Source organism: Gossypium arboreum, chromosome 10 (assembly GCF_025698485.1).
Source record: "Gossypium arboreum isolate Shixiya-1 chromosome 10, ASM2569848v2, whole genome shotgun sequence".
NCBI classification, from domain to species: domain Eukaryota; kingdom Viridiplantae; phylum Streptophyta; class Magnoliopsida; order Malvales; family Malvaceae; genus Gossypium; species Gossypium arboreum.
The window spans coordinates 4252573-4278049 of NC_069079.1; the positions used below are offsets into that span (position 1 = coordinate 4252573).

The 25477-nt window shown below is 32.4% G+C and overlaps 3 protein-coding genes and 1 pseudogene across 3 annotated transcripts; 2 read left to right on the plus strand and 2 right to left on the minus strand.

The window, feature by feature from the left end:
• Positions 1-360: 360 nt before the first annotated feature.
• LOC108488483 (pentatricopeptide repeat-containing protein At1g11290, chloroplastic-like) lies at positions 361-3634 on the minus strand. The gene has a single exon (XM_017792757.2). The coding sequence runs from the start codon at positions 3029-3031 to the stop codon at positions 884-886; it is 2148 nt and encodes a 715-aa protein (XP_017648246.1). The 5' UTR covers positions 3032-3634; the 3' UTR covers positions 361-883.
• Positions 3635-3779: 145 nt separating this feature from the next.
• On the plus strand, positions 3780-7060 carry LOC108488772 (putative ALA-interacting subunit 2; annotated as a pseudogene).
• Positions 7061-12889: 5829 nt separating this feature from the next.
• Positions 12890-17240, plus strand: LOC108488675 (putative ALA-interacting subunit 2). Its single transcript, XM_017792965.2, has 9 exons — positions 12890-13126; positions 13753-13860; positions 14620-14681; positions 14825-14899; positions 14970-15086; positions 15516-15586; positions 15872-16169; positions 16441-16730; positions 16922-17240. Exons 2-9 carry the CDS (start codon positions 13818-13820, stop codon positions 16926-16928), a joined length of 963 nt encoding a protein of 320 aa, XP_017648454.1. The 5' UTR covers positions 12890-13126; positions 13753-13817; the 3' UTR covers positions 16929-17240.
• Positions 17241-20888: 3648 nt separating this feature from the next.
• On the minus strand, positions 20889-21200 carry LOC128281646 (uncharacterized). Its single transcript, XM_053019811.1, has one exon. It carries the CDS (start codon positions 21135-21137, stop codon positions 20925-20927), a length of 213 nt encoding a protein of 70 aa, XP_052875771.1. The 5' UTR covers positions 21138-21200; the 3' UTR covers positions 20889-20924.
• Positions 21201-25477: the final 4277 nt, after the last annotated feature.

Sequence of the window (25477 nt, forward strand, 5' to 3'; positions counted from 1 at the left end):
TTCTCTTATGCTTCTCCCTCTCTTTGATTGATCTACCCAATTTAAATTATTAAAAAAAATAAAAGTATAGAGACTAGTTTTAACAAATGGAGAATGGAGGAAAACAGAGGGAGAAGGAAAATGAGAAAAGAATGGAAAATAAAGAAAAATATAGAAAAATTCAAAGAACATAAAAGAGAAAAAAAAGCTCAAAATAAAAAAAATATAGGGACCAATTTTATAATTTAACTTAATTTAATGTGTCACATCAGCTTACTGTTATATCCTTAATGATAATTAAGGTTCAATGACTAAAATGTTACAACATGATAATATAAGTGACTAAAATGTTACAATATGATAATATAAGTGACTAAAATGTAACATTTCAAATATAAGTGACTAAAATATAATTTGAGACAAATAAAACAGGGTCAGCGGTTCTCAGGATGGAAGCGGTTACCCCATGCTGTCAGGGTAAACCAATATAGAAACTTAACAAGTACACAATTCAACCCCCTTTAGATCTATATGTAAAATCCTCAGAATGTTGGCATAATAAAATTTGGAAGAAGTTGGTACTTATACAGCCAATACAGAAATAAATCAATGCCAAAACTAGTACTGGAAGTACTAATAGAAAAAAGACAAACGCATGTGATGCTAAACACTTTTAGAAGATGCCTGATATTTGGAGCAGCATCAATCACAGCAAGTCACATCCTAAATATTTCTAGTTGGCTTGCAAACAGAATAATCTGTTATCTTGGGTAGCTCAAAACAGAAGGTGCCACAAATGCGAGCTGATGAGTTGAGCTGCTTACTGCATCATCTTCTTCATTGTATCTGGTCTGTTTTAGCGGTATCTTCAATGTAAATTTTCATTCAACGTAATAAAGGTTAATCACTTTCTATTGTCAATTCCCTGGTGAACGAAATAAGCACTTAGGATACTTTCTCTGACGGTCTGCTCCTTGGCCTCCTTGATTGAAAACTCTAGGATTCCAAGTAAAGCATATATGTCATTTGCTTTTGGATGAGATTTATCAGCAACACGAAACTCGTGTACATGTCCATTTATTTGTAGCCAACTACAGCCAGGGGTCTTATTTAAACCTTTCTCTTTAAGAAGTCTCCTCATTTTAGCAAATTTATCCCACTTTCCAGCAGCAGCATATATGTTCGAGAGTAAAACATAATTTCCAGCATTTTCTGGTTCCATTGTTAATAGTTTCTCAGCAGCAGACTCCGCAAATTTGGTTTGGGAATGCAGCTTACAGGCACTCAACAAGGGCCCCCACACTCGAGTATCTGGCTTGAATGGCATTTCTTTAACAACTTCTCTAGCTTCATTGATATGTCCAGCTCGCCCTAGCAAATCCACCATGCAGGCATAGTGCTCTTGACTGGGTTGGCAACCATAGATTTCTCTCATCTCCTTAAAAACTGCTCGACCTTCTTTAACAAGGCCTGAATTGACACAAGCAGTCAACAGGCCAAGAAAAGTAACTTGATCCAATTTCAGATTCAACAGCTTCATCTGGTTATACAACTCAAAACATTCTGACCAGTTCCCATGCTTGGCAAATGCACTGATCATTGAGTTCCAAGTTATGACATCCTTACCATCAATTTTTTCTTCATCAAAAAGCTTTCTAGCAAAAACTATGCATCCACATTTTGCGTAACTGATAAGAAGTGCAGAATTAACAGATGACAGCAAATTCAGACCGAACTTCAAAGAGTATCCATGAAGGCATTTCACTTGTTCAAGTGCTCCTATATTCACACATGCAGGCAAGATGTTGATAACTGTAATGAAATCTGCTTTAATGCCATCTGTTTTCAGCCTGGAGAAAAGAGAAAGAGCATCAAAATTCTGATCATGGTTTACATATCCTTTGATCATTGAGCTCCATGAAACCACAGTCTTGTTTGTTAGATTGTCAAAAATCTTACGCGCATAAATTAAACAATCACATTCGCAGTACATATCTATAAGAGAATTGTGAACAGACACCTGATAGCCCAAACCATTTCTTGTCACATAAGCATGCATTTGTTTGCCCCACTCAATAGATTTCAACTGCCTGATAGAGGAAATAGTAGGAATAGCAGTAAACATATCAGTTTTAATCCCAAAATTTGCCATGCACCTCAAATTCTCAAGTGATTCCTTTGGTTTTCCATTTTGAGAATATGCAGATACCATTATATTCCACACAACAAGGTCCTTCTCCAGCATAGTTTCAAATAACAATCTTGCATTTGTCAGACTACCTAGTTTTGAATACATTGACAACAAAGCAGTATTCACAGACAAATCATTACTTAAACCACTAACTAGAACCCAACAATGAACAGCTTTTCCTATGCCCAATGAGCCTAAATCAACACTTGTCCTCAATAAATTAATAATAGAGGCCACATTACCACTTTGAGAAGCTTCAACAATCAAACCTTTCCAATAACCCAAATCCTTAACAGGCTTTTCATCAACCACCTTATGCTCAAACTCACCCACTCCCCAATAAAACTCCACCAAAGCATCACCAACAACCTCAAATGAATCAAAACCCAATTTTGCCAACTGCCCATGAACCATTTTCCCGTAATCAGCTTCTGACAAACAAGAACAAGCTCTTATAACTAAAGGGTAAGACTTCTCATCAGGGCAGATGGACTTTTTTACAACCATGTCCTTGTAAACCAACAGAGTCCTTTTATATTCACCCGACGTCACTAAATTTCTTAACATCGTGTTGTAAAGGTGTGAACTTGGGTTGGTGATGGAATCAAAGAGTTGTAAAGAGAGGTTGAGGAGGCCAAAGTTGGAATAGGAATCGATGAGATGAGAGGAAACTGTTGGGTTCTGGTGGAGGCCATGGAGGATGAACCTTGCGTGGATTTGAGGGAGATGGTGTTGTTTCTTGCATAGGTTTAACAGAGAGGAGAAGATACTGCTGAAAAGCTTTGTTTGGGTGGCCAGAAAGTGTGGGAATTGGAGAGGGAAAGAACTAAGAAAATGTCTTGATCGTTGAGCAGAAAGCATCTTTAACTGCAGAGCATTTGGCGGCTATATGGCCATCTTATTAACAAAAGATAAGATTATTTAGAATATTATTTAAAATCAAAATCCTTTTTTTTTTTTTGAAAATTTCAAAAGCTACTCTAAGTTTTCTAAACTAAATGGAACTAATAAATAACGGAAGAATATTGAAAAAGGAAATGAAACTTTTTGACCAAAATCCTTTATTTATTTATGTTTTTGGTTGCTTGGTAGCGTCGCTTTCCCACGTGAATGTTGTAAAACACATTGTCTCCTTCTATTTGTTGAATCAAAAGATTCCAGTTCAATCTTACTTCCTTGTATTCAAGCTCATTCTTTTTAGCTTATCGAGATTGCCGCCAGTTCTCTCACGTTGACTCTTTCGGTGCGAGTTTTTTTTCTATTTCCTGTTTGGTTAACTAGAAAATGGGAGGGAAAGGAACGTGAAAACAAGTTTTTTTTTTTTTTTTTGAAATTGGATTTTTACTTAGCTCTTGCACAAATTAGTGGTGCAAAAGAATTTCTACTGAAAAAGGTTAATGTAATTTATAAGATGATTTTTTTTTTCTATATTTATTCATTTATCCTTTTAGGATGGAGATTTAGATTGAGGGTTGGTGAAGTTATTATAGATACTACTATTTATAACTTTATGCTCTGTTTGGTTGCTCGGAAATTGCAGAATAAGAGATATTAGTTAAGAAGCTAAGGTAAGATTAATGTCTATTTGAGTTCAATTGGAGCAATACTTATGAGTTTGTGACCTAGGAATGGAAAAAAAATGGAAAGATTGCAAGTGAAATGAATTATCTTTTATTATAATGGAGGTTCAATGCTGAGTTTTAAGTAAAAGTGCATATATAACACATAGAAAGGGTTGCGATTTACTGCTTTTTTTGTTGTGTTGTTAAATAGGAATTGCAACTTTAGAGGTTGCTGGAAAGATTGCGGTAGTAGAACATCACCGTGGAGATTTGGAAATGACGGACACTGATAGAGGAAGATCCCGAGACAGGGAATCAGGTTTCATGTCTGTACTTTTAACTCTTGTTTTCCTTTGGCTTTTAGTCTTATTTAAATCATACATACATATATACACGGATCCTTATGTGTTATCACCTAGATGGATGCGGAGGGATGAAATCACATGCCTGCCTCTATTGTGTCTTTACGTATGTCTACTACCTGCATTCTTAGCATTTGTCTGGAATATTTGCAAGCAAAGGTAAGCAAATGTGTTCATCCATGTAGCTGTCTCTGCACTTGCACTTGTGGCTCCCTTTCTATGCATGTAAACTTGAGTCTTTTCTTCTTGGGGATTTGTGGCAGTGAGAGCAGCAGGTGGATGATGGTGTATTCTTTGAATTGTTCCTCCATAATCATCATTAAACTAAAACTTATAATTATATGAAGTGGTAGCAAAGCTGTCTACAATCATCTTCTATTTTCTTATTTAGAATTAATTTCTTTTTTGGTTTCTGGTGACTTGCTATTTAGTCCACTAAGCAATCAATATTGCCTTATTAATATTTTGTTGGCCTTGTTATGGTTGTTTTACAGCTTTTTACCTGTTTACTCAGCAATGGCTTCCGGCTTGCAAACCTGTCCTTAGTCTAGCATGGGTGAGAGCATGACAATGACAACATTCTTTAGTACCAGAAATTCTCATTCATCTCTAGCCCATATTTTAACTTGCATTTTATGATGTTAACTGTTATTATTTATTAATGCTGATTATTTCCTAACTTTATTTATGTGTTTCATCTTCATTTCTGCAGGTCATTCTGATATTTTTGTTTATAGGTTTCATTTTCATTCCTGTTGGCCTTGTTACTCTGCAAGCTTCTCATAGTGTAATTGCCCATTCTTTAGCTCTTGTAATCTCATGTGGCTATATATTATACTTCTTTTCTAAACATCCATTGATATATTTATAACATGTGAATAAGCATTTTCGTTTGTTTGGTAGGTTGTTGAAATTGTGGAACAATATGATATAGGATGTGTACCTAAGCCATTTAGAATCAATAAGGTTTCATACATCCAGGATGACTCAATTCCCAAGAACTGTTCTCTTTCCTTCTAGGTGATACATCTTTTCTTCGTCGACCATGTCTTCAGTGTGAAAATCTTGCTTCCTTAAGTTGGTGTAGTAAGATCAGCATATAGTTAATACGGAAATGTTTCATATGTTTCAATCTTTGTCTAGCAAAGCTATATCTTCAACCATTCTTTCTCTGTGAATACAGTGCTTACATTGCAGTACAGACTGTAAGGAATTGAGTGTCTATTTCTAGTTAAAGTGCAAATTTGCATCACGTGGCTTTGAAATTTACTATGAAGTAAAACCAGTTATTATCTGTGGAATTTGAGTTAATTGGAAGGGTAACTGAACTGTTACATAGTATTTCTTTCTATCCTTTTTCCATAATTCTTTTGTGAGTCAATTTTATTTTGTGCAATGTTGAGAGAAACATTTATTCAATGCTAGTATAGGTGCATTATTCTTCGTAGAACACAGGTCCTTATTAAGCTGCATATCACTGTTTTTTCGTAACACTTATTTTGCATCGAACATTTCTTTGTAGGTGCCCAAGCACATGAAAGCTCCTACTGACATTTACTATCAGCTTAATAATTATTAGACCACTGACGGTGCGGAGTCTTTCATGTGATGGGTTTAAAATTTTGGCTTGATCAGCATTGATAAAGTGATCCATTGCAACCAGTGTTTAAATGAATTATCAAGTGGCTTGTTGCCTTACTTTTACTTTTGGCAGTCTTTTGACCTTAAAATAGCTATTCATGGTTGAGGCCTTGCTTACAATATTTCCCTTTTTACCTTAGTTGTTTACTTATTTTTTATTTACAATTGATTCAAATTTCAAAATTTTCTTGGTTTAATCTTCATTGTTTCTTCAGTTTACAGTTCACTGGTCTAAACATTTTCCAGGTACATCAAAAGCAGAAGTGATCAGCAACTCTTACGTGGACGGAAGTATCATGACACCATTTCATGTCATCCTGTAGAGTTCAGCAATGATCAGCATATCCTTCCTTGTGGGTTAATAGCATGGAGTTTATTTAATGATACATTTACATTTATTCGTGATAGAGAAGAACTCAAGGTCAACAGGAAGAACATTGCCCGGAAGAGTGACCGGGAACACAAATTCGGAAAGAATGTATATCCTTTCAATTTCCAAAATGGTACAGTGATCGGCGGTGGGAAGCTGAACCCAAGAATTCCAGTAAGTATTATCTTTTTCTAGAGGCTTTCTACTGTCCTTTCTCCGATTCTTTTGTCTAGCAAGAAATTACTTATCCAGTACAACCAACTAGCATATATCTTTCAATAACAAGTTTTCTTCTTTTCATTATGTTAATACAGTCTATTCGGTTTGAATAATGTATTCAGCTAGAGCTTGAGATATGAAATAATCTTTTGGTTTATGGTTTTCTGCACTTTCTTTTGAGGCTGGTGAATGAATGCATTGTAGCTGAGCGATCAGGAGGATCTTATTGTGTGGATGCGTACATCTGCCCTTCCTAGCTTCCGAAAATTGTATGGAAGAATCGAAACGGATTTAGATGTGGATGATGTTGTAGTGGTCCACTAATGAACAACTACAACACATACAGTTTTGGTGGTAAAAAGAAGCTTGTTCTTTCAACAACAAGCTGGTTGGGACGAAAGAATGACTTCCTTGGTCTTGCATATGTCTTTATTGGTTCTTCTTCGGTTACCGTTGCCGTTGTTATCACGCTCCTACATCTACTGTCTCCAAGGTAAAAGCTCAAAAGTAATAAACAAAAACTTCTAATTCTCTACACTTCCATCCAAATACTATTATCTTACATTCATTTTACTTTTACCAAATGTTAATCTGCTGCAAATTCCACCCCTGGATATATTCCCTTCTTTTCAGATTTCTGGAAGTGTTGTATGACACATTGCTTCTGTATACTTTTCTGTGCATGTGTTAGTAGAAACAAATTATTTACCGTGGAACCGGAAAAACCTTTCAGTGTGATTCGCTTGTGATATCAAACCATATTCCAGTAAATCATTTAGGCTATTCCCTTTCTGAATTATTTACAAACAAGCTTGCTATACATGCTAATAGTTCAACGAAAGGAATATTTTCAGGAAAATGCTATATGTTGTGACAAATGAATGCAAAGTAGGTACCTTTCTCTTTGAATAGCTTCCTGTACATTAAATACAATAACGTTAAAAAACCCCTTTTTTTCCCCGTAGAAGAGGACACAGGTTAAGCTGACAATGTTCTTATCCAAAAACAGGACTGTGTTTCACTTGTCTGGTTTATTATTATGGTCTTTACTCGTATATAGCCCTTGAAAGAGACCAGAATCAACCACATTGTCCAAACACGTGCAGTTGTATCCACTGCATGTGCCTCTGTCCGAATTTTTTTGTTTCATTCAGACTGCATTGAAACTTGAAAAGACCGATCAGTATTGTACTGTTTTCCGACCTTTCCAGTCGATGTTTGCTAGGCAAGGCCAAGGCAATGTGGATTGTAGATAGAACAAATTTGTCGACCGTGTATTGATAGGTGAAATACATTGCTCAATATCTATGAACTCTTAACCATATAATTTTACTTGCAAATTCCATTTTTTTTTCTTCTGAATCCTTATCCATAAATTATAGGCCTAAATGTGGTTGGTTGGTCTTCACAATCACAGGGGGATGGACCAGTGATCTAATGACGGTAGTAAGGCATCCAGTTGCCTCTTCCTTAGGGAATTTTCCATGTCTTGTCTTGTCTGGTCATGATAAGTAATCTTTATATATATATATATGTGTATATATATATTTATATTAACTTTCGTGAGAAAAATCCAATCTGTATCTCATGGATTATTAGAAGTGCCAAGTATGAAATGATATTTTTTCAATCTGTCTCTTGGAAAATTAGAAAAGACTGTTTGCTATAACAAGGGGAAAAAAAACAAGAGTCAAAACTTTAGAATGTATATTGTTTGCTAACGTGGGTTAACCTCCATCTTTAAACATTGGTGTCTGTTCTGGTCTAAATTATTGCCAGCAAACGGCCAGTCTTTTAACTCTTTCATCTTTCCTTATTTTAAGCACTGTAGCACCCCTTATTCCCCTTCCTCTATAAATCCCTCCTTTGCTCTCCAACCTCGCCAGACCCCCAATTCCTCTATCCTTAACAATATTCTCCTTCAACCACCAAAACCCATACTCAAAAACCACTCAAAAACAGCTCTCTTTTTTTTTTTCCAATAAACTTTTAGAGATGATGAAAGAGATGGGATGCAAGCAAAACTGGGGTGCAGTGGAACAGGCACATCTCGTTTCGACAAGAAAATATTCAACTTGTCCAATGCTAGAGACCATTGTTGAAGAAGGGTGTGAAAATGAATCAATTTTCACTAAGAAAAGCTTCCTTTACCTTCCCGTGGTGTTGTCCACGGTTTTCTATTTCTTGCTATACAAGGATGTGAAGCGTTGTGCATGAGCCTTCTCCAACTCCAATGCGGTTTTATTGCATGAACCTGTGGCTCTAGTTTGCTTTGCTTCACCGAGGCTTTGAAAGATTTAAGAGTTTTGGGCTAACTTCCAGAAGCATGGAAATCAACAAGCAAAAGAGATAAAATAAAAAAAAAAGAAAAAAAGAATCCAATGCTTAAGGAGAGATCAATGATGAATAAGTTCATAAAGCATTGTAATCTGTGACAATGAGTAGTGTTTGGTCAATGATTTTTGGCAAACCTTCTGTGGAATGTTTCCAAATTTTGTAATTATGTTTTCATTAAACCAATCCAAACCTCTCATTAGTCTCTAGTTTTTGAAAGTTTCCGATTTATAAGCCTTTACTTCTTGTCATTTTGGCCATTATTAACATTTACTTAAAAATTATATTGAATGCCAATAATGGTATCATCACAATTTTTTTTTTATGCAAATCCAATTGAAAGCTGGGTATCATTTTTGAAATGGTTTAGATAGTTGACTTTTATATAATTTGCGAATCTAAAATATTTTAGAGAATAAAATTGAATTATAAAATTTTGAGAGATCAAAGTATAGTTTTATTATATATTAACTTATATTTCATAGTTTTTAAAGGATTTTTTTAGGGTCAAAGTGTAATTTTATCGTATATAACTTTCTAATTTCATCATTTATAAAAGGATTAAAATGTGAGTTTTCATTTTTAGGCTAAAGCCCTTGCCTGCCTGTTAGTGTCGTGTTGTATGTTTAATATACAAAGCTAGTTTAACTCGCTTTGCAAGTGGATTGTTGTACAACTTGACATATATTTATATTGACATTCGACATTCTTTTGACAAAAAAATCTTGTTTTCTTTTATATATCTCTGAGAATTGTAAGTAGCTATTTAATGATTAGATCATGTTAAATATCAATCAAGTAATGACTTCTTCTTTTTGAAGATATTATATGCAGTTGTGTTACTTTAAATAAAGATATTTAGTTTTTATAGAAGTCTATTTCTTAAAGATCTTTTCCTATTTAATTTCTTATTAAAGATTTATTTAAGCACAATTCAAATAAATACTAATTCATTCCAATTGAAGAATTGCAAGCCAATAATATCTATTTAGCAAAGGTTTGTTTGTTTCATATAGCACTAAGAGAGCACTTATCCATTCATTGTTAGGACCTTGTTCTTAGTGTATAATTTGTATACAAATTGTGTTGATGCGCTACTCATAGCTAAGCTAATTTCAAAGGGAAAGTTTTAATGGATAGAATGATCTTCAATTGATGTATATGAATGAAGTGGTAATTTGATGCGTAAGCTAATTTAAATAACATATTGTACTATAGATTAATAGTGAATTATATTACTTTATGGGCAAAACCTTACAGAGATAGAAAAGTTTTTTGAACTACGTAACCAACTTTTATGTTTATTCTTTCAATTGTTCTTCCGATTACAACTTTTTATAACTAAAGTTAGATAATGTGTTTGTTGATACTACTGTAGTGGTTCACCCCATGAGGGTTACGAAGAGCCACTAGAGTGAGAGCAATTCACACCATGAATGGTGTGAAAATTCGCGAAAAATCAGCGGTTTGGGAGAGCCACTATAACAAATTTACTTATTAATGGTGCCTAAAATATTGTTATTGAAAATTATATTTATGTTATTATTTATATTTTGTGACACAAAATAGTTGTATTCATTGCGACAGTAAAGGTTAATAGTGACAATGTATAATTTTTCATATTATCGAGAACATGATGATGATAACTTATAACATCATCTAATAGTTAGTATTTAGTGACAACTTGTGGCATTGTCAAATTATATAAAAAATCGTCATTAATAATTTATTTTCTAGTCAATGATGAAATAACGAAAGCTATATTGTAAGAGTGTTAAATGACATATTATATCATCATCTATTATAATAAAATCATGACATTAATGACGATAACATGAAACACTACTATTTAATAAGTATTTAGTGAGAGATAATTTTGTCACTAAAATATATATGAGTTGGTCATTTATTATTTGAATTGTCACTAAAGTAAAATAATATTTAAAATATAAGTAACGGAATAAATATTATCACATTGTTAATGATATATTATATTATCACTTAATATAATAAAATAATAACAATCAAATAATTAATATAATTATACATAACATTATCTTTTGTGCATAAATTGAACAGTAAAATAATCACATTCGAGAATTATGAACAAACATTTTATAGTTTAAATCATTTCTCATCACATAAACATACATTGCTTTTACTTGATAGCAACCTTTATTATACGTATTATATTAAATTAATTTATCTACTATTAAATGGATTAATTTAACCTTTAAATTATTAAAAAACAATTAAATAAATATAATTTTTAATAAATTTAACAATCATTATTTAAAAACTGTCATATATGGTGTAAGCTGTCCAATTTGATGTTATATGTAGTGTTAATGTTGTCTCATTTTGAAGATATGAAGTTGTTCGATGTGTACAAACAAGATAGTCCATTCTGTGTATAATGAGGTAATCCCAATAAATGTATTAAAATGTTGTTCAAAATTACATGTTTAATTATTGTCTGAAAATAAATATTAAATCTACTAAGAATAAATATTAAGTTGTTGCTCGGAAGTGTGCAACTAAAAAAATTATTGAATTAATGCGTTAAATTGTTAATCAAATTATATACTAGGCTATTGTCTAAATTATTGTTTTAACGGTTAGAATATGTATTTTTATGTCGTTCAATTTTGTTTGTGGTTTCAAGTTTAAATTTATAAAATTTTGTTGGAGTTAAAAGTGCAAATAAAAATAAATAAGTTTCATGTTTTTTTTAAATAATTAATAGTAACTCTTTTAAAATTTAGCTTTGGTTAATTCCTTTTATTAATAGTCTAAGGACTAAAATGGTATGTATAACAGTACAAGGTCCTTCTCCGCCATCTTTTCAAATAACAACCTTGCATCTTCGAGACTACTAAGTTTTGAGTACATCGAAAACAGAGCGGTATTCACAGATAAATCCTTAAATCACTAACTAGAACCCAACAATGAACAGCTTTTCTTGCCCTCAATGAATGCAAATCAAACTCAAATCCTTAACAGGCTTTTCATCAACCACCTTATGCTCAAACTCACCAACTCCCCATTAAAACTCCACAAAGCATCAACAACAACCTCAAATGAACCCAATTTTGCCAACTGCCCATGAACCATTTTCCCGCACTCGGCTTCCGGCTAACAAGAACAGTCTGTTAGAAAATAAAGAGAGGCTGAGGAGGCCAAAGTTGGCATAGGAATCGATAAGATGAGAGGAAACTGTTGGGTTCTGGTGGAGGTCATGGAGTATGAACCTTGCATGGATTTGTGGAGATGACGTTTCCCGCATAGGTTTAACAGAAGAGTAGAAGATGCTGCCGAAATGCCTTGTTTGGGTGATCAGAATGTGTGGGAATTGGAGAGGGAAAGAACTAAGAAAATATCTTGATCATTGAGTGGAAAACATCTTTAACTATAGAGCATTTGGCGGCTTTAAAGCCAGTGGCGTATATAGGTGGCTCGCAGGCCCGTGCACGTTAAAATTGAAAATTTTTTATTTAGTTGTTTTAAAATTTTTAAAATTTTAAATTAATAAAAATAAAATTAAACTTTAACCTCTAAAAATAATAAAAATTTCCAACAACTTTACTTCGCCCCTGTATAGCAATCTCATTTACATGCTCCAACACCTTCAATCAGAATTTATGTTGCAATTTAGAATATTTTTAAAATCATTTTTTTAATTTTCACCTCTCTCTCTTTATTTATAGATAAATTAAATGTAGAATCACTAAATTATTAATAAATCTATGTTTTAGTTACTCAACTTAAAAAATTATAAAATAATCATTAAACAATCTAAAAGTTTTCATTTAAGTTACGGATCTATTCAAAAGTTTTTATTTAAGTTACAAGACAATTAAGTTTTTTTCAAAAGTCCTATTAATAAGCTCCAAGTAATAATTTAATAATTGGTACGATAGATCAATATCCATCAACGAGTAAAATAATATACATTAGATTCAATTGATTGATAGGTAGTGTTGAACATAAAAAAAAAGTTATTTGAATTTTAATTCACAATTTATGACTTTTAAAATTATTTCATGAAAAAAAAAATCTAAACTATAGAAGAGAAGAATAAAATGTAGAAGGTGTGAACAGAAAATGTCGTATGACAACGATTTTAACAGTCTAATAAATTAAATAGTTTAGTGATGATTTTGTAAATTTTAAAATCCGTGGTCAAAGTTGAAATTTACTAATAGTTGTTGAGTTTAACCTTATTTATATTGGTTTTCGGTTGCTTGGTACTGTCGCTTTTTCCCACGTGAATGTTGTAAAACACAATGTTTGATTGAAAAGATTCCAGTTCCCTCATCAAAGCAATCTTTCACCTCCCGCTTCAATTAAAGAACAATGAAAATTTTCGCTTTAATTTTCGTATAATTCAATCTTCCCTCCTTATTTTCAAGCTCATTCTTTTGGGCTTATCGACATTGCCGCCACTTCTCTATAGTTGACTCTCTCGGTACGATTTTTCTGTTTTCCTGTTTGGTTAAAGAGAAAATGCAAGGGAAAGGAATGTGAAAACAAGTTAATTTTTTTTTTTTTTTTACTACTTAGCTCTTTCACAAAACGGTGGTGCAAATGAATTTCTACTGAATAAAGCATAATGTAGTTTATAAGATGAGTTTTCTTATTCATTCATTTATCCTTTACTGTGGAGTTCTCGATTTTGAGGATTGGTGAAGCTATCTGATTACCAATTGTAACTTTATGCTCTGTTTGGTTGCTTGGGAATTGTCGTATAAGAGATATTAGATTAGGGGCTAAGATAGTATTAATATCTATTTGAGTTTAATTAGAGAAATACTTAAGGGTTGGTGACTTGAGCAAGGAAACTTAAAAAAAGAAGGAAAATAGAATGTGGGAATTAACATTTAATACTGGTATAAGGTATGTGCTCAGAGAAAGGTTGCTAGTGAAATGAACAATGAAGATGATGAAAGTTGAATATAGTTCAAATTAGCTTTTGTCTAATACTGAGTTTTAATGAAAGTGCATATAACGCAATTAGAAACGAGGTTTCTGAATTTTGGTTTGGCTTGTGAAAGGTTCGTGCTTTACTGGTTTTATTGTTTTGATGCCATATAGGAATTCAAACTTCAAAGGTTGCTGGAAGGATTGTGGTAGTAAAGCATCACCGTGGAGATTCGGAAATGACAGACACCGATAGAGGAACACAAAGAGACAGGGATTCAGGTTTTCTGGCTATTCTAACTCTTGTTTTCTTTTTGATATTTGAAGCTTTTACTTTTAAAATGTGTTGCTTTTGGTTTTATGTAAATCATACATACACAGATGCATAGAGAGAGAGAGAGAGAGAGAGAGAGAGAGAGAGATCCGTACTTGCACATGCCTGCCTATCTTTCATTTATCTGCTCAAGCTTCAAGTACATATGATGAAATATAGACATAGCTGATACAAAATACTAGTTCATTTGTTCGTTGCATATGTCTACTACCTGCATTGTTAGCAATTGTCTACAAATAGTTGCAAGCAGAAGAAAGAAATGTGACGATCCATGTGGCCGTCTCTGTATGTGCACTACCGGCTCTCCTCGCATACTTGAGTTTCTTCTTGGGGAGTTGTGGCAGTGAGAGCAGCAGGTGGAATGATGGTGTATCCTTTGAATTGTTTCTCCATAATTGCCATTAAGCTAAAAATTATAGTTATATGCTAGACTATTCGCGGTTGGAGCACATCTGAAATGCATTATGCATCGATTGTTATGCTAATTGTGGAGGGTTGAATGATATGTAGATGAGAATAAGTCATGGTCTGCCTTGCGTTACAACTTTGACTTTGTATAAGAAGTACTCCATTTTATGAAGTGGTAGCAAAGTTGTCCACGATCATCTTTTTATGGTTGTTTTTCAGCTTTTACCTGTTTAGTCCACCAAGCAATCAAATCTTTCTCTCATTAATATTTTGTTGGTCTTGTTATGGTTGTTGTGTAGCTTTTTCCCTGTTCACTCAGCAGAGTCTTCCGGCTTGCAAACCTGTCCTTACTCCAGAATGGGTGAGAGCACGACTACACTCTTTAGCATCCAATAATTTCCTTAATCTCTGGTTGATATTTTAACTTGCATTTTATGATGTTAACTTTTATTTATGTTGATTATTACCTAGCTTTATTTATGGGTTTCATCTTCATTTCTGCAGGTCATTATGACATTTTTGTTTATAGGTTTCATTTTCATTCCTGTTGGCCTTGTTACTCTGCGAGCTTCTCATAGTGTAATTGCCCATTCTTTAGCTCTTGTTATCTCATCTGGCTATATTTTATACTTCTTTTCTTGGTTGGTAGGTTGTTGAAATCGTGGAACGATATGACATAGGATGTGTACCTGAGCCATTTAGAATCGATAAGGTTTCATATATCCAGGATGACTCAATTCCCAAGAATTGTTCTCTTTCTTTCAAGGTGATACTTCGTTTCTGCATTGACTATACCTTCACCGTGAAAAATGAAAATCTAGCCAAGCTATACCTTCAACCATTCATTCTATGTTATCACAATGCATTATACTGCAGCACAGACTATCAGGAATTGACTGTCTAGTTCCAGGAAAAGTGAAATTTTGTGTCACTGGACTTTGAAATTTACTAGGAACTAAAACCAGTTTATCTGTGGAAGTGGAGTCCGTTGGAAAGGAAGGGAAATTGAACTATTACATAGTATTTCTTTCTCTTCCATAGACTTTGTGAGTCGATTTTTTTTTGTGGAATGCTGAGAGAAACATCTAATCAGTGCTAGCATTGGTGCATTATTCTTAGTTGAATACAGGTCGTTATTAAGCTGCATATGACTGCCTTTTTTAACCCTTATTTTGCATCGAACATTTCTTTGTAGGTGCCCAAGTACATGAAAGCTCCAATTTACATTTACTATCAGCTTGAAAATTATTATCAGAACCACCGTCGGTGCGAATCTTTCACTTGATGGGTTTAAAGCTTTGGCTTGATCAACATTGATAAATTGATCCATTGCCCTCAAATTGTTTAAATGAACTATAAAGGGGCTTGTTGCCTTTTACTTTTGACCTTAAAATAACTATTCATGGTTGAGGCCCTGCTTACTATTTTTTCCCTTTTTCCCTTAGTTGTTTACTTATTTGTTATTTACAAGTTATTCAAATATCAAAATTTTCTTGGTTTAATCTTCATTATTTTTCCTGTTTGCACTTCACTGGTCTAAACATTTGCCAGGTATGTCAAAAGCAGAAGCGACAAGCAACTCTTACACGGACAGAACGAACATGGCATAAGTTCATGTCAACCTGTAGAGGTCAACAATGATCGGCCTATCATTCCTTGTGGGTTAATAGCATGGAGTTTATTTAATGATACATTTACATTTATCCGTAATAGAGCAGAACTCAAGGTCAACAGGAAGAACATTGCCTGGAAGAGTGACCGGGAACACAAATTTGGAAAGAATGTATATCCTTTCAATTTCCAAAATGGTACACTGATTGGTGGTGGGAAGCTGAACCCAACAATTCCTGTAAGTATTAGCTCTTTCCTGAGAATTTCTACTGTGGTCTTGCTGATTCTTTTGTCTAGCCCGAAATTATTTATTCAGTACTTGACATACCTGTTCGAATACAACCAACTACCAAATATCTTTCAATAACAAGTTTTCTTCTTTTCATTATGTTAATACAGTCTATTTGGTTTGAGTAATGTATTCAGCTAGAGCTTGAGATATGAAATAATCTTTTGGTTTTTGGTTTTCTTGCACTTTCTTTTGATGCCGGTGAATGAATGAATTGTAGCTGAGCGATCAGGAGGATCTTATTGTATGGATGCGTACATCTGCCCTCCCTAGCTTCCGAAAATTGTATGGGAGAATCGAAAAGGATTTAGATGTGGATGATGTTGTAGTGGTCCACCTAATGAACAACTACAACACATACAGTTTTGGTGGTAAAAAGAAGCTTGTTCTTTCAACAACAAGCTGGTTGGGGGGAAAGAATGACTTCCTTGGTCTTGCATATGTCTTTATCGGTTCTTCTTCGGTTACCATTGCCGTTGTTTTCACGCTTCTACATCTACTGTCTCCAAGGTAAAAGCTCAACAAGTAATAAACAAAAACTTCAAATTCTCTACACTTCCATCCAAGTACTATTATCTAGCATTCTTTTTCCTTTTACCAAATGTTAAAGGGCTGCAAATTCGACTCCCTGGATATTCCCTTGTTTTCAGATTTCTGGAAATGTTGTATGACACATCGCTTTTATAATTTTTTGTGTGCAGGCATTAAGAAGACACGAGTTATTTACCATGGAACTGAAAAAACCATTCAGGGTGATTCGACAGATGAAATTCCGACTGACATTCTAAACTCCAAAACAACTAGTGATTTCAAACCATAATCCGGTAAATCATTTAGGCTATTCCCTTTCTGAATTAGTTACAAAGAAGCTTGTTATACATGTTAATAGATCAACAAAAGGAATATTTTCAGGACAGTGCTATATGTTGTGACAAATGAATGCAAAATAGATAACTCTCTTTGAATCTTCCTTTACATTGAATACAATAACGTTAAAATACCCCTTTTTTTCCGGTAGAAGAGGACTCAGGTTAAGTTGACAATGGCCTTATCCAATAACAAGACTGCGTTTCATTTGTCTGGCTTACTATTTTATTATCATCTTTACTTGTATATAGCCCTTGAAAGAGACCAGAATTAACCACATTGTCTAGACACGTGCAGTTGTATACACTGCATTTGCCTCCGTCCGAATTTGTTCAGACCGCGTTGAAGCTTGATAAGACTTGTCAGTAGTACGGCGTTGAAACTTGAAAAGACTGTTTTATGACTTTTTCGGTCGAAATTTGCTAGGCCAGGCCAAGGCAATGTGGACTGTAGCTAGAACAAATTTGTTGACGGTTTATTGATAGGTAATAATCTTTATAGGCGAAATGCTTTGCTCAATATCTATGAACTCTTAAGAATAAACCATATATTTTTACTTTCAAATTCCATTTTTTATCTTCTTAATCCTTATCCATAAGTTATAGGCCGAAATTTGGTTGATTGGTCTTCACAATCACAGGGGGATGGACCAGTGATCTTATGGCGGAAGTAAGGCATCCAATTGCCTCTTCCACAGGGAATTTTCCATGTCTTGTCTTGTCTGGTCATAATAAGTAATTTTTATATATATTTATATTAACTTTGGTGAGAAAAATCCAATCTGTACCTCGTGATTATTAGAAATGCCAAGTACGAAATGATATTTTTTCAATATGTCTTTTGGAAAATTAGAAAAGACTGTTTGCTATAACAAGAGGAAAAAAACAAGGGTAAACTTTGGAATGTAGATGGTTTGCTAACGTGGGTTAATCTCCATCTTTAAACATTTGTGTCTGTTCTGGTCTAAATTATTGCCAACAAACTGCCAGTCTTTTTTTTGCTTGTTGATCTTTCCTTATTTTAAGCACCGTAACACCCCTTAACCGCCTACCCTATATAATCCATACTTTGATCTCCAAGCTTTCCACACCTCAATTCCTCGAATATCAGTCTCCTCTTGAGATCCTTAACAATTTTCTCCTTCAACCATCAAAGCCCATAGTCAAAAACAGCTTTTCTGTTTTAATAAGTTTTAGAGATGATGAAAGAGATGGGATGCAAGCAAAACTGGGGTGCAGTGGCACCTGCACGCCACGTTTCGACAAGAACATCTTCAACTTATCCGAGGCTAGAGACCATTGTTGAAGAAGGGTGTGAAAATGAATCAGTTTTCACTAAGAAAATCTTCCTTTACCTTCCCGTGGTGTTGGCCACAGTTTTCTATTTCTTGCTATACAAGGACGTGACTCGTTGTGCATGAACCTTCTCCAATGAGTATTCGTTGCTTGAAAAATGGAGTTTCAGACCCTGTGCCTCTAATTTGCTTTGCTTCTCTGAGGCTTCGAAACGTTTAAGAATTTTGGGCTCATTCCTAGAAGCGTTGAAATCGACAAGCAAAAAAGATGAAAAGAATTCAATGCTTATGGAAGGGGAGATCAATGATGAAAAAGTTCTATAGAGCATTGTAATATGTGAGAATGGGTAGTGTTTGGTCAATGATTTTGGGTAAACTTTTCTTTGGAATGTTCCAAATTTGTAAATTATGTTTTCATTTAACCAATCCAAACCTCTCATGGTCTCTATTTTTTTGAGAGTTTATGATTTATAAGCCCTTATTTTTTAATCAAGTTTCACTCTAGTATAATGAATGCCAATAATGGTTTCATACCTTGGATGTGTTTGACATTTTATACTAACAAGATCAAATTAATTAATTTTTTTTTAAATTTTTTAATTAATTTTTTTAAATTTTTTTAATTAATTCTATCTATACACTACTGTACTCTCAATTAAACTTGTTCATGGTTATAGGCTCGAAGGCCTACCCGAAATTTGATAAGGTTTGGATAAAAATATTAAACCTGAAAAATGGGTTTGAATAAAATAATTCGGCTTATTTAAAATATGGGTTGGGAAGTTCGAGCCCAACTCGGCCTGGCTTGTTTTTAAGTTTATAATATTTTATTATGTTATTTTTATATATTATATAATTTAGAACACATTAAAAAATAAATATATACTAAATATATAAAGCTACTATAATGTAAAAATAAAATAATATTAAAATAACTATATAAAATTTTCAAGAAATAAAAATGTATAAAATTATTAAATATTAAAATAATATAATATAAATATATATTTTTAAAAATAATATAGGTGGGTCTAAAATAGACTTGAGTTAATTTTTTAAAAATAAGAACAGATTTTAACAAAATTTTAAGCCCATATTTCAGGCTAGACGAGATCTGAATAAGTATAAAGTATATTAATATCATGCTTAAACTCGAACCACGAGCACCTCTACTCTCAACCCAACTTCATTCGTTTTACACATTTAATACAATTAATTTTGTATATAAAAAAACCATGTTAACAGCCATGGTAAAAGCGGTGACTAATCCACTTAGGTAGGGCGGTTGCGACGTTTTTTTTTAGGATTTAAATAATATCTTTTTGTTATAACTTAATAAAATATAAAAATTATTTTTATAATATAATTTTTAAAATTTATAATAATAATAATAATAATTGTCATAATTATACTAAATATTTATACGTATTCATACTTATAATATAATTTATATAAATTTAAAAAAACTGAATCTAGGTGTAATTACTTATGTAATTATTTCAATTCTCACATTTCTCCTAAGAAATAAAAAGTGTAATTTAGGTGCTCTAATTATATATAATTAGATGAGATCCGCTAATTACAATAGTTATACAAACATATCACCATTGTGTAATTACAAACAATTACACTTAAATTTAATTATTAAATGACTTTCTAAATAGTAACTTAACGAAAGATGAAACAATTTATGCAGATAATTTTGTTCCAAAAGGCATGACATTTAGAAGTACTTGTACATAGTCCGTTAAAAGTAGCTGTTAATTGCCTATTTAAGAACGTTATCAACTATTTTATTAATCTATTTAAACATATTAAGATTTTGTTGTATCCTAAACTTATAAAAAAACCTTAAAGAGAATGTGTTATGTCTTAAATTTTATTTTGATTTTTCCATAATTTTATAGTTTTTTATAACACTCGGTGTGATTACAAGTATTTCAAGTGATGTTGAAATGTCTAATTCGATTAAAATCAAATTAAAAATTTATTAATTGGATTAATTGAAATTAAAAAATTTTAACAATTAATCAAATCAAAATTTTCAATTAACTTAATTATCAAACCGAATTAACTTCCATCAGTTTTTCTTAAGATAATGAGGACGTTGAGTCATTTGGGGATTAGTTTCATGCACCGTTGATGCAAAGTGGTCATATGGTCATATGGTGGTGGGATTGAGATGTAGTTATTTAGTAATTTCTGACAATGGCAATATAATGATAATTTGGCTCTCTTCTCTAGACTATTGATGAAGAACGTAGCATTAATGTAAGGGTTGATTAAAGTCTTGTTTTTTTTTTTTTTTAAATATTTTTATTTCCAGAATGTGAATGAAGAGAATAAAAACTTTTTTTATTTTATTTTTCTCACCAACCAATGTATTTAAATCCAATAAGAAATAAAAGGGTTTTCACCGATTTCAATTACCTTTTCCTAGGAACGAAACCAAAATTAAAAACATGATACGAAAAAGGAAAAAAAAAATTGTCGAGAAAGAAATTAAATTCCATTCAAAATCTTTTTTTTTTATTTAAAAAAATTCATCTACATAGCACAACATAAGACAAAACCGAAAGAGACAAAGGAATCAGAACAAAAAATAAAATCTTCTCTACAACCACAGAGTTCAATTCAGGACCTTCTTCGAAAATGGTCTCTAATCTAGGACAACTTGATGGTTTCTTCCGAGAAATAACAAGTGCCGGTGCCTTTTCATAAGCTGTTTCCCAGTATTTTATACCCTTCATCAACATTGTCTCTTTGGGATCTTTTCTTCTGCTGAAAAATCTAAAAGGGAGTGGAATTTTTTGTTTGCTTATGGTGAATTGGTGTGTTGCAGTGTTGGGTATATAGAGAAGGGTTTTTTCATAATAATGGAAGACCGACAGAAAGTTACATGTGGCAAACGTTTTGAATATGTCCAAGGGACCAAAGACAAAAGATTCACTTAATTTAGACTGTGTTTGATCTAAATTTAGCATGTTTCTTTTTTAAGTTTGATAATGATTTATAAATGTGACAGAAGTTACAATACATTAATCCCCCCGTTTTCCTTCTGGTTCATCGTCAATGGAAGGCAAAAAAGGCACTTTACAGTTCAAAGTTTCTTTATATTGAAGAACTTGGCTACTTTTTTTTTTTTCTAATGAATTAAATTTTGGATTTTTCTTTCACACTTTTTTCATCAATTTTTTCAATTACTCGTAACATAGTATTGTTGGCAATAAAAAATAAAAAATTTCAAATCTTTAAAATTTTAGATTCGAATTTTCTCACTATTTGATAACTGGAGTCATTCTTTGATAAATGATTACTATGAGTTAGACTCAATAGAATTTGATTAATCTTTTTTCTGTTATTAAGATAGAGAACTGAACCAATAATTTTTTTATTTTTTATCATCAATCGAATCACTGTTCACGACTTAAGATTCTATTTTGTCATCAATTCAATCACCACTCACATTTTTCTTTTTCTTATCAATGGATAGATATCTTTAGGTGCATGACTTAGATATCTCGTATTTCTCAAAAAAATAATTCGATTAATGGGATTTAGTATGATAGTTATGAGATTATTTGTCATGTATGAATTTTATCCTATTATGTGCTTTGACTCTTTATTGTTTGTGATTTATAGGTGACCAAAAGTTAAAATGAAAAATTATATTTTGACCTTGAAATTTTATGAAATTTTAAATTAATAAAATTAAAATTATAGTTTAACTTCAAAAATAATAAAAATTTTATTTAATCATTCTAAAAATATAAAAATATATATCAATAAATAATAAAATTATATTTTAATTTTTATTAAAATATATAACTTAATCTCGACGATCCACTCTTAAAAATAATTATTGAATTCTGTCTCTATTTATAATTGCATTGATTAGTAATAACCTCTTTAGAAAAGCTTGAAGTCCCTACATTCATAATTCTCTTAAAATCAGTTCAAAGTTACAAAGTAAATAACTTGGAGTGTACTCTTTATTACCACTAAAATAATAGCAAAATTGATGTTAGCACTTAAATATTTATGTTGTGTAGGAGACAAGGCAATTTATGATCCCTAATGGAGAGGGTAGTAAAGCCTTAAAACCCATGGCTAGCTAGGCATACATAATTAGAATTGAGACAGTGAATTTGCAAAGCCATGCTTTGTCTTTACAATAACAGTGTAGCTAGTTTGAGACATATCCCTCATGATGCGTTTCCAATGGAAGAGACATCACATGTCAGATCATTACATCTGTAGAGTTGGAAGTTGTAATAACATTTTATGACGCATTGAAATTTGGCAGCTACAAGAGTTATTAGAGTAAAAATATGATGAAGATTATTATATTAAAAATTAAATTATATTTATGTTTTCTAAAAGTAAATTTAGTATATTAAATTAAAAATAAAAACTTTTTCTGTTAAAAATTTTATTTATTTATGCTGTTAAATGTTTTTCCTTAAGGTATATATAACACTTTACATATTATTATCTAGTTATTTTGTCAATTATGTCAGTTTTAACTGTATAAATGGATTAAATTTTTAATAGTAATGATCAATTTGCTCTTTAATCTAATGTATAGAAACTAATTTACTTTTTTTTTTTCAAAAGAGGGTACAAAATATAATCCTACTTCTAATACTTGAGTCTTTATGATACTTTTATCGAGATATGACATATGTTTTGCTATTAAAATTGTTTGATATTTGAATCTTTTAAATGTTATTTTAAATATTCAACTTTGATATTTTATAAGTACGAGAATTATATAAAAATTTTATAATATTCATTCATCTTATACTTAAATCAAATTCATATAATATAAGCTCTCTAGATTGCATTTATGTTATTTAATTAAGGTTACAAATGAATCCAACTTGAATAAATAGATCTAAACTCATTTTCATTCACGTCTCTAAGTTTAATGACAGACGAAAAGGGGAAATGCATGATGATTGAAGTTGAAGATATTTGTGAATATTTAAAAGGAGACACACTTCTCTATCACTCTTCATTCCTTCAATTGCTTGGGAACTTTTAGGAGGGTCAAAGTCAAGGGAAGTGAAAAGCTTTAGGCCATAATACAGGGAAACCAAGATTGACCAGTCTTTTTTTATTTTGTTTTGTTGAAAAAGGGACCAGGGAAGAGTGCATAGATATTATGGAGTTTGAACTATATCAACAGAACATGAACAGGAGCCGTTGTTTTTCGATTGCATGTATTGATGGTGTTCCTAGTCGGGTCAGGTTTTCAATTCTGAAGGGGCGACAGGATTGTAAAGTGGTACCACCTGCAGAGAAAACAAAGGTAGGGGGTAGGGGTAAAGCCAAAAAATAAAAGGTTAAAATTAAATTGTAATTTTTATAATAATAAAAATATGATTTCATAATTTTAATAGTATATATTTTTATAATTTTTAAAGGATTAAATTAAATTTTTATTATTCTTAGGGAGAGTTAAAGTGTAATTTTACATTTACTAATTTAAAATTTTAAAAAATTTAAATAAATTTTTTTTCATTTTAAGGGGTCTAGCTCCTGCTAGCTTCCTTGACTATGCCCCTGGGTAATAAAAGATTAGATCGTCTTAAATTAATGTTTGTAGGCTTACCTCATCTTTAACCTCTTACGTGATATGTACTACGAGTTGAAATTGAATTATAATTTTTTAATAAAATTCAAAATGCAATTTATCTACAATAAGTTTTTTTTTGCTAGGAAAATATATTCATAAAATGATTGGAAAATTACAAAATATCACTGTATCAGCAGAGTAGAACACCACATAAACAGCAGAGAAAGAAAACTCTAACAAAGATAAACGAGCTGACATAAAATCAACTCTACCAAAGTGAGGCCGAAGCCAAAACTATGCAATAGACAAAGTTGGCAAGCCGTCCTTGTTCAAGATTAACACCAATGAAGATGGTGGATGATTTATCCAACCCTCCAAGCACATCTCCACATTAGCATGCTTAGCCACTCAATCCGCAACTTTGATAGTATCCCTTCTGATCATTTGGATTAAAAAATTATTCACCTGATCTTTCAAAATATTAAATCTCTTCAAAATCGATTTCAACTTTCACCGCCTGTCAAAATCCTTTTTCTTAATTTCCGAGAAGACAAACAAAGAGTCAATATCCTCACCTTAAGAAAAAAAAAAAAACAAAATTCGTATGATATGAGCATAAAGAATAACAAAATTGAGTACTCAAATTTACTAAAAATACATAAAATTATACAAATTGAGCTATGAGCTTTGTTGAAACATCAATACATAAACGATAACAAAATCCCAAATTAAACATTCCTACATTGTCTTAAGATATCAACATTCATGCTTAGGTATGTCCAAATTGATGTTCTTACAGTCATGCATTTCTGAATTCTCACTTTGGGACTCCAAACACTTCAATCAGTCATGGTTCCTTGTTTTTTTTTTTGTTTGTTTGTTTGTTTTTTATAAAGCATGCGCGATTCGCCTGTCATAATTGATAAGCTGAAGCCACTTCATTCGGTCCCCACTTGTGTTCTTTTGACTGGTTTATCTGTAAAAAAGGTCGAGCTTTATCTTGGCTACGTCAAACGACATCTGTGACCTCCAATGGGGATTATAAATACAGGTGCTTTGTCGAAGAAGATTGGTGATAGGGAACAAAAAGTTTTAAAGAACAAGAAGAGACATCAATTACAGTACATTATTTACTTGATAAACCCCACAAGCATATATATAGAAACAGCTAGCTGCTATCAAATGGGATTTTTACTGCAAAAAATTCTACCCCAACATAAGCCAAAGAAAGGAAAAAAAAACCGAAAGCATCCATGGATTACATCAGATGTATGTTCATGATAATTACATGACGGCGAGGGGTTCTTCACTTCTAAGAAACAAGTGAAGAGAAAAGATGTCGGTTGATGATGAATTTTGGGGCAACTCCATGTTAATTTCCTCTTCATTTTCTTCTTCGTGAATGGTTTCGAGTGTTAAGTCGATGTGGAGCCTATGCACGGCGATGAAAGGGGCGGGCACCACGGCGGAGAAGGGAGTGAGAGGCTGTGGAGTGGCCTTTGGGGTCTCACCAGC